The following is an 8,800-nucleotide window of genomic DNA, read 5'->3' as shown; positions in this document are numbered from 1 at the left end:
AGCCCCACGATGGAGCGAGCCGGCACACGGCACCAATGGCCGCACTGTACGTACGTCACCGTAGCCAGCATGTCTCCTTTCCTACTTTGGAAAGCACACAGTTAGCTGTAGTATGCAACTGCACTTTGATGTGCATGCACTTAGTGTGTGTCGGCGGACTGAGTCGAATTTGGAGTTGTATTATTTAAAGGTGAGTCTCAAATTTTAGCCTAGATAATCTAAAGATAGGATTCTAAAAGGATTAGATTCCTACTTATACTATTTTAAGTTAAAAATATATATGAGCTAAGTTGAACTGCGGAGAGAACACTAGGTCATGATCTATTACCGTTCCTCTTGCTGTCTTGCACTGATACTGTAGAGCTGTACATTTCGATTCCGGGACGCACACGGTCATTTGCCGGCGGTAATTGGTGGAAGTGGCTTCAAATTAAAATAATACAAATAAGACAATCGATCATCTTTGCTATTTTTTTTGAGAAAAAGGTTTCCCGGCTTTATACATGGACAAAGTGTACAAAGTTCAGGTAATCCACATAGAGTTCAGCGTAGTTCCGGTAATCGTGCAGCTAAAAATCATCTTTAGCATAAGATCCTGGTTTGCACTACTTCTTTTGTCACCGAACTCTCAACACCAAGTGGCATAATCAAGAACTCTCCACTTTGTGTATATATGTATATGTATGTATGTACGTACATTTAATTTACTGCTCATCACGACATTTAATTTCAGTTGCATGAGACGAATGTACACTACTAATTCAGCTCCACAGAAATTAAACATCAAATTATTCACCGAGATCGATCCAATATATATGCACAGCACAGGTAGCTGAAACCTGACCTGCGGGCAGATGATATATAGTAAGGTAGCTCGGTAGCTGCTAGGTTACAGCTGTGTGTGCTAGCTAGAGGACGGCGAGCCGCCGGCAGCTGGGTCGTCGGCAGGAGCGGCGGTGGCCTTTGCCTGCAGCGACTGGAGCTGCGCCTTGCCGGCCAGGCCCCGCTGCCGGATGAAGACGCGGTACTCGTCGAACGTCATCTCCGGGTACAGCGCCGGGCGGCCGGGCGCCACCAGCTCCGGCATCGGCGCGATCGGCAGGTCGCTCCGCGGGTTGTAGAAGAAGGCCATCGACAGCCGCTCCTCCGCCGCGCTCACCGCCACCCGGTGCTCCACGCTCTTGTACGCCGCGTTGCTCAGCACCTGCAGGCATATGCATGCGTATTTTAATTAGTGCCAGTGACACCAGCAAGTCTGCAACTGCCTTGACATACAATAGTATTAATTAGGGGGCGTTTAGTTCTAAAAAAAAGTTTGCGCAGTATCTGTCACATTAAATTTTCGGATACATGCATGGAGCAATAAAGGCAGTTGAAAAAATAACTAATTACATAGTCTAACTGATTCATACGAGATGAATCTAATGACACTAATTAATCTATGATTGGACATTAATTATCAAATAACAACGAAATGTGCTACACTACTCAAACCCAATTTTTTTCACCAACTAAACACCCCCTTAACTAATATTGCTCAGCATCTGAATACATGCATGGGTGCTTTTGCATACTTGGATCTTTAAATTAAGCTAAATACTTAAAAATTATAGCGCATATGATGGATGGGTTAATATTATTTATTTGGGACTTCAATTACATATTCACCGACGACAGAGAGTTAGGCCGCTATCTGCGATTTGTAGACCACCGGAGTGCTGGCAAGGAGAGCTGCCATGGAGGACCTCTCGAAGCTCTCGCAAAAAGCCCCCTCGAGAACCTTGTAATCTTTTGTTTATTTCTTCTGTTTTGGCATATCTTTTGTTTGATTAGAACTGCCCTTTTACTCCATGTAACATTTAAACCCCTATTTCGATATCTTTAAATCTCAATCATAACCGCTTAATTGTTTTAACTCTGTTTCTATTGCAATAGATTCGTATTGATGTAGCTACAAGATAGCGGTGACATATATCATGGTACATGTCTTTTGGATTTAATTTAAATATAATTCATTGCATATTTCGAATTAGCTTTTCGAATTAAAAGCTAATTAGATTTTTTAAATCACGTGCGTGTCGCGTATGCTTCTATGCTAATATCTCATCTCAAAAGAGCTAAAATTGGTGAATTTTCTCAACTTTTATTGAGCCACGTCATTTTTTCCCCCTCACCGTAAGATCTGAGGCCAACGGTTGACACTGCAAGCGCGCTAGGTCCTCTTGCGAACTGCGATTGCCACTAATTTTTGATCGCTCACCACACAATTACCTATACCCTATGAGAATCGTTGCATCAGCGGAATGCTAACCGACAAGAGAGTCCATCAGACTAGTCCGCGAGGCAAAATAATTCAGATATCTCGGTCTTCAGATGGATGATGGACTGATGGGTTGAGCAATCAAGGCTGCCGCCTGCCGGTAGTCCACTAGTCCCACGTGCACGGACCAGCATTTTTGTAAGGGAATCGTGGCTCAGGGCCTCTCACAGATCAGCTACCTGATCTATGATAGCAACGGCACTCGGATGGCGGATGCAAATCCAAACAGACACACATCCAGTCTAACAAGATGCCGTACGTCTCTGGCTCCCCTCCCTAAAAATTTTACATCCCAGAATCTTGCTATTTATGAGCATTAAATAAAATCTATTTACAAAATTTCGTACACAAATGAGTTGTAAATGGCGAGATGAATCTAATGGACCTAATCAATCTATCCGTGCAAAAAGTTTTGTAAACAAACTTATTTAATATTTCTTTATTCTTTATTCCTTTTGTAAACAAGTTTTGCAAAAAGCAAGATTCTTTTTCAAAAAAATTAAAGAGGAACTAAACACAACTAACTCAAGCTAGGAGACAAGTAAGTGTCTCACCCTCACTCCCACTCTCACCTTTGTCCATGGACCATGGTCCATGGGTCCATGGGTGTACCGTGTACATGCTATGCATAGTGTTCACCGTCTCACAGGACTGCTGAATCTTCATGATACAGTTGGATAGTCCATTAGCTATGAGTCCTTGCGTTCCATAAGCCCGATGTAAATCAAGGATTATGAGAACATGCACGTGCATCGGGGATCATCATCATGGTTTCCTTTTTATTTAATTTCAGCAATTAAAGGACCGAAAAGTACCTACCTTTTCTCTCTTGGGGTCATCAAGATGGTTTTTTCCCAAGGAAAGGAATGAGATTTATGTTCTGATTTTTATAGTATGTAGAAAGTTAATCCCTCCACCAAAATGTAGAAGGTTTAGTTTCCCATAAGTTAAACTTATCTAATTTTGATAGCGGTTATAGGAAAAACAAAAGGCACTGGTGCCTATAAAATCAAAACTAGTTATTAGTCCACAATTAATTATGTTTTGATGAGTAGTGCATTCATTTGGTATGGTACGTGCATGTTAGTATTTTTTTTACATTTTGAAACTAAAACCCTTCATACATCTTACATGTTACGGAAGTACATGAGGTATCAATTTCCCATACATGGGTGAAAAAAATGAAGTCATAAATGGTGGTACCATTCAAGGATGATAAAAGTCTTTATAGATATAATATATGAATGATGTATACTGTGGAAAAAGGTGGCGTTTTTGGTTATGTATAGTCAACATATCAGATGCTGCTTAGGTGTATATTGTTATGATTGAATATCTGAGAATGTATGGGCATATTTATTTGTTTTGTAATAATATGATTTTTCTATGGTACTTAAATGTATTATAGCATGAATCATCTTTTATATTGGAAAAAGTAATGTTATAAATGATGGTCATGTGTTTTGGTGTGATAGATGTTGGTACTTTTCTCTATACCTAGAATAATTTTACTTAATACAACTATCTATATGTATACTTTTTTTAGATACAGGGAGCAGAGACCAAGTTTAAAATGTCTTAAGGGATGCTGCTACTTTACTTTGAAAACAATCGGCTTATACAGTGCTATCTGGGCGCCCGAGATGCTCATGTCCCTTATGGAGCCATTGACGCGATCCATGACAATTTGAACCAACTATTCTAAAAAAAAAAGACAATTTGAACGAACTCGATTGGAACCGGACACTAGCTAGGTGTTATTTTGCGCCCGGGTTAGGATCCATTTGCTAAGAATAGGAGGACACAAGGGCATGCATATGGCCGATACTTTTTATTATTTTATAAGGGCATGGATATACTAACTTATAGCTAGATACGGACAGGTCTTCTATCGGCTATCAGATTTTTTTTGAACGAAATTATCCTGGTCCAACATTTTTTTGGAATATTTGCACTGCGAGGTTTCATGCAATAGAAAAACAACCCTTATCTCTATGGGATTCGTCCTTTTGTCGTGAGTCGTCCTTGAGTCCTGACACAATCAACCAGATTCGGCGACCCTTTGAATGGATTCTTGTTCCATCCAGTGGATGCTAATGGTCCAGGGACACGTGTCGACGCCCGGCACAGCCTTGCGCCTTGCATATTTATATTTCTCTTGTTGTTTTTTTGTCACACAGTGCTTTGTTTTTTTATTTCTCTTGTATTCCGTTTGCTTCTTACTTTGCTCCAAAACCACATGTGTTTCTTTTTTTTTTACTTTTAGCAAATAAAATGTCAGCAGTGATGATCTGAGCAGCAGTTGTTAAGTTGGAATTTATTTGTACCACGTGCAGGTACGGTTCGTATCGACGTGTAGGAATTGAACGTCGTACCTGGATCTGGTCGCCTATGTTGAAGATGAAGGCATCGGGGACGGGGTCGACGGTGATCCACTTGCCGGCGTCGGGGCTCCTCACCTGCAGGCCCCTGACGTGGTCGTCGACCAGCAGCATGGTCATGCCGCCGGGGTCGGAGTGCGCCGCCACGCCGAGCGTGAGCTCCGGCTGCGGGCACCGCGGGTAGAAGTTAACGCGCATGCACGCCCCCTCGCCGCCCTCCCCGCCGAACGCCGCCTGCAGCCTCCCGGCCTCCAGCCCCAGCCCCGTCGACAGCAGCCGCATCACCCTCCGGCACAGCTGCACCACCTCCTCGCCGTACTCCTCCGTCGCCTCCCTGCAACACAAACCAACCACCATGTCCCGTCGTGTTCGTGTCCCACATCAACTTACCATCGGCGCGGCCGATGTGCTTCGTTCAACAGAGCTAGACGATGATCGAGGTACCGTAGCGAGGCAGGGAGGGACGGCCACTTGTCGTGGCTCTTGAGGGACGGCGGCAGGAGGTGGAGGAAGTAGTAGTCGCCCCAGTCGAGGGGGCCGCCCTTGGCGGTGCCGAGGCGGCTGCCGTAGCCCTCGTACGTCGCCGGCGAGTTCGCGTAGCGCTCGCGCACCTCCGCGGGCTGCCGGAAGAAGCCGCGCCACGCCGCGCGCGCGCTGCGCAGCAGCTCCGGGCGCACGCCGTGGTTCACCGCCTGGAAAAATCCCCACTCCCGGCACGCCGCCGCCACGGCTTCGGACGTCGCGTCCGCGTCCGGCATTGACAGGTCTACCACCGGGATGTTCGGGCCGCCCCCGGCGCCACCGGCGGCGGCTGGCGAGAGCGACGGCCGCTCCGACAGGGGCTTCACGTAACGCTCCGGGATCGTAGCGCCGCAAGTGTCCGACACGGCCTGCACGCGCACCACGGGCTCCGGCCAGCCGGCGCCGCCGTTGAAGCAGCTAGTCATCGTCGGAGCTAGCTAGCCAGCTGCTGGTGTAAGACGACGACTACTAGAAAGACCCGGCCCCCTGCCTGCAACTTAAGTAGCTTGCTTACACACGCATGGCATGTGATGATATATAGTAGTTGCAGTAGTTGAACATATATGGCCCTGATGAGATGAATGGTAATACCATAATTTACCCCCTTTTTATAAAGGATAAGGGAGAGACGACGCCTTTCCGATCATCATTGGAGCGTGGAATATAAAATTGCAGCTAGTGGGCTTGAAAGCAACATGCATAGGGAAAATAGAAGCACGTGCTCAAAAAATAATAGCGTGGTACAACATGAAAAAGGATTAGCTAGAGAATAGTAATTATATGCTAGGATCTTGTGGACAGAGCTACCTCAGCTATCATGTTTAATTCTTGGCGTGTCACAATGTATTTATGTACTTCATCTAATTTCAAGTATAAATATAATAATTAGGACTTTTTGGCACCTTTGACCATCAGCATTTAAAATTTCATATTGACTGCGCTCTCTTGGATTCGTCATGAAAAACAGTTTCAATATATATATAAATTTTATTATAGGTAATATATTTTTAAAAGGGAAATTTGTCCACATCACACCGCGAATGCGTGATTTTGTACAGCACACATCCCCAAACTTGATTTAGTATCCAGCACATCGAGAAAGAGTACCTTGGTCTGTTACACACCACACTAAATAAATTAAACATTTATAGCTCAAAGAAGGATGAAAAGATCATTTTACCCTTGGGCCCACATATTATCATTTTCCACACACTCATTTGCTTCAACCTCTCTTTCCCTCCTACCTTTGCAGCTGCTTCGCTTCTGTCGGCGCGAGGGTGGAGGCATGCGACGGCTACGGGAGTGGAGGCCGCGACCACGTCGCCTGTGGAGGAGCCCATGACGCGCTCGCCCGTCCGTGCCCATTCAGCTCCATCCGCCTGCGAGGCACAGTTCGGCGGCGGCGAGGACCGGCAGTGAGGCAAGGGCCGGCGGCGGCGCGGGGCCACTTCATGTAATCAGCATAGAAGAATCACTTCTCTCTAAGAAATTGTTTGGCAGAGCTCCTGCTGAATTCCGCAGAGAATCAGTTCTGGGAGCTCTGCTAAACACACTCTTAATTTCATCGCTTGTTCAGCCGACAAAAAGTGCCGGAATCTTTAGCTAGTTTCACATTGACGTTAATTTGAGAGCAAAAAGGAAGGCATGTTTTGCGTTCTCTTGCACCATATATATGCAAGAGCATTTTCAGCACGGCAACAGGGCGAGTGTTACTAGCGTGCTATAGCGCTCTCACTCGCGACTTTTAAGAGCACAATATGCACATAAAGCAAGTATTCTAGGTCACACATTGGGCCGAACAACAGCGCTTTGTTTGCAACACGTACGACGACAACCCATACTGAATTGTGACGTGGAGTGAAAAGTCCTGCCTTCTTCTTGGACGGCAGGTCCTATCCTAGGTTAGAAATATATATTATTAACTTTTCAAAGAAATATATTATTTGGTTTAAAAACTCAAACTTTGAAATTTATTTACAGCTTCCATATTTATCTACCTGGCAGTTTATTGCTAGCTAGCAATGATATGTCATGTTTGCTAGCATAGACGAATAATAATTCTGGCATATTTAGCTGTAGCTTGCATATATTATTTTACGTTTTATTCATAATAAACTGTGAACACTAATTCAGGATCCAAGTTACCATATATAAAATGGCCATCCATACCTCTATCAAATAATAACATGACACTAGAATCGTACATCAGCTCTCTTCTTTCAAAGCATTAATTAGATGTACGAAGTAAAAGCATTGCAACATATATAGCTATGTTTTGGTATCCTTAATGGACAAAGATTATGGAACGTATTACTACCTGAGGTTATAAAAAAATAGAAAAAACGAAGAAGCATTATTAAATTCAAATTGAAGGGGCACAGAACACCTGCTCTTAATTAGTGTGGTTTTAGAGCGTCTCTAGCAGATTAGTCATCTCTCATACACTATATATTTTCTCTTTCCATTATCACCGATAATACTTTTTTACATTTTTGGCAGCCAGTGTTGTAGCAAATTACTAAACGGATAGGGCAGATGAAGGAATTCCCCTACATTTGAGTAAGGAAGAGGGGTGTTATGGTAATCACTAAAAATATTTTAGTATTAGAGATGGAATTCGTAATATGGTGGAGCACCTTCTATTACCAAAAGGACAGTTTTATAGTATTGGAGAGAGGAAGAGTAATATGTTGGAGATGCTTTTAGCGAGGTTAGAAAGAATATATGCACTCACGAGTGTCTGGATATGGTATTCGTGTGTGTGGCAGTGACGTAGTGTGCTCCATCTATCTGTAATAGAAAAAAAATAAAGGGGCACAGCACCATCATCGGTTGCTGCCTCCTTGACTCCTTGTTCCTCTCTGATTGGTTGTTTTATTTCCTTACCTGTACAGTAGCTAGCCCGTTTGGTTAGACTTCTCCATCTCTTTGAGCCACATATGCACGTGGGCTAAATAAGGACCCTTTGGATCTAGCTAGCTAGCTAGCTAGGTCAAATATACGGAACCTTAGTTAATAACTTAATATATATACCGATCTACTCCCTCCATCTCACAAAGAGTACGTTTTAGCATTTAAATTTTGTCCAACAAAAGAATACTATTTTTTTGTAATGAGATTCATTTAATTAAAGTAATACTAAGTACCAAGAAAGCATTGCATAGGAAAACACATAGAGTGAATCAAATATTTAGTAGATATTAATTTTATAGTTCCAATGCATATGCATTCATTGAGGATAAAAAACAAATAAATAACACAGTTTTCAATCATAATTGGTAGAAGTAATTAGGGGCAACAAAGTCATTTCTTTGGATGAGTAATGTGTCTGAAATTTTCTAAAACTATACTCTTTCCGTGACGGAGGGAGTAGTTAGCAATCAAGAAAAATGACAGAACGATGGGAAAGATGTTCCCCGAGTGTTGATCATTAAGTTGGGTCTGATCCTCGAACCAGGGTTTGAGTAGATGAGTTAATTTTGTGCTCTCAAACCACGAGAGACACATGGGAGCGAGGGCCATAGATAAACTACACATCTTTATATTAAGAACAGATAGACGAGGACACAAAGTTGAA

The 8,800-nt window shown here is 43.3% G+C and overlaps 1 protein-coding gene across 1 annotated transcript; it reads right to left on the bottom strand.

The window, feature by feature from the left end:
- Window positions 1-643: 643 nt before the first annotated feature.
- On the bottom strand, window positions 644-5,811 carry LOC120692009 (probable 2-oxoglutarate-dependent dioxygenase At5g05600). Its single transcript, XM_039975224.1, has 3 exons — window positions 5,146-5,811; window positions 4,696-5,035; window positions 644-1,204 (listed from the first exon to the last, which is right to left on the bottom strand). The coding sequence occupies exons 1-3, from the start codon at window positions 5,646-5,648 to the stop codon at window positions 905-907; spliced, it is 1,143 nt and encodes a 380-aa protein (XP_039831158.1). The 5' UTR covers window positions 5,649-5,811; the 3' UTR covers window positions 644-904.
- Between the last annotated feature and the right edge of the window lie 2,989 nt (window positions 5,812-8,800).

The sequence above is a fragment of the Panicum virgatum genome, chromosome 9N, assembly GCF_016808335.1.
Source record: "Panicum virgatum strain AP13 chromosome 9N, P.virgatum_v5, whole genome shotgun sequence".
NCBI classification, from domain to species: Eukaryota; Viridiplantae; Streptophyta; class Magnoliopsida; order Poales; family Poaceae; genus Panicum; species Panicum virgatum.
Note: the sequence above shows the minus strand (reverse complement) of the source record. Positions and strands in the feature narration are given on the sequence as shown.

Excerpts from the sequence above, each read along its gene's own strand:
- LOC120692009 (XM_039975224.1), bottom strand. The coding sequence starts at position 5,648 with ATGACTAGCTGCTTCAACGGCGGCGCCGGCTGGCCGGAGCCCGTGGTG. Across the intron at positions 5,036-5,145 it reads TCCCTCCCTGCCTCGCTACG|GGAGGCGACGGAGGAGTACG; the intron begins GTACCTCGATCA and ends TTTGTGTTGCAG. Across the intron at positions 1,205-4,695 it reads ACATAGGCGACCAGATCCAG|GTGCTGAGCAACGCGGCGTA; the intron begins GTACGACGTTCA and ends ATATGCCTGCAG.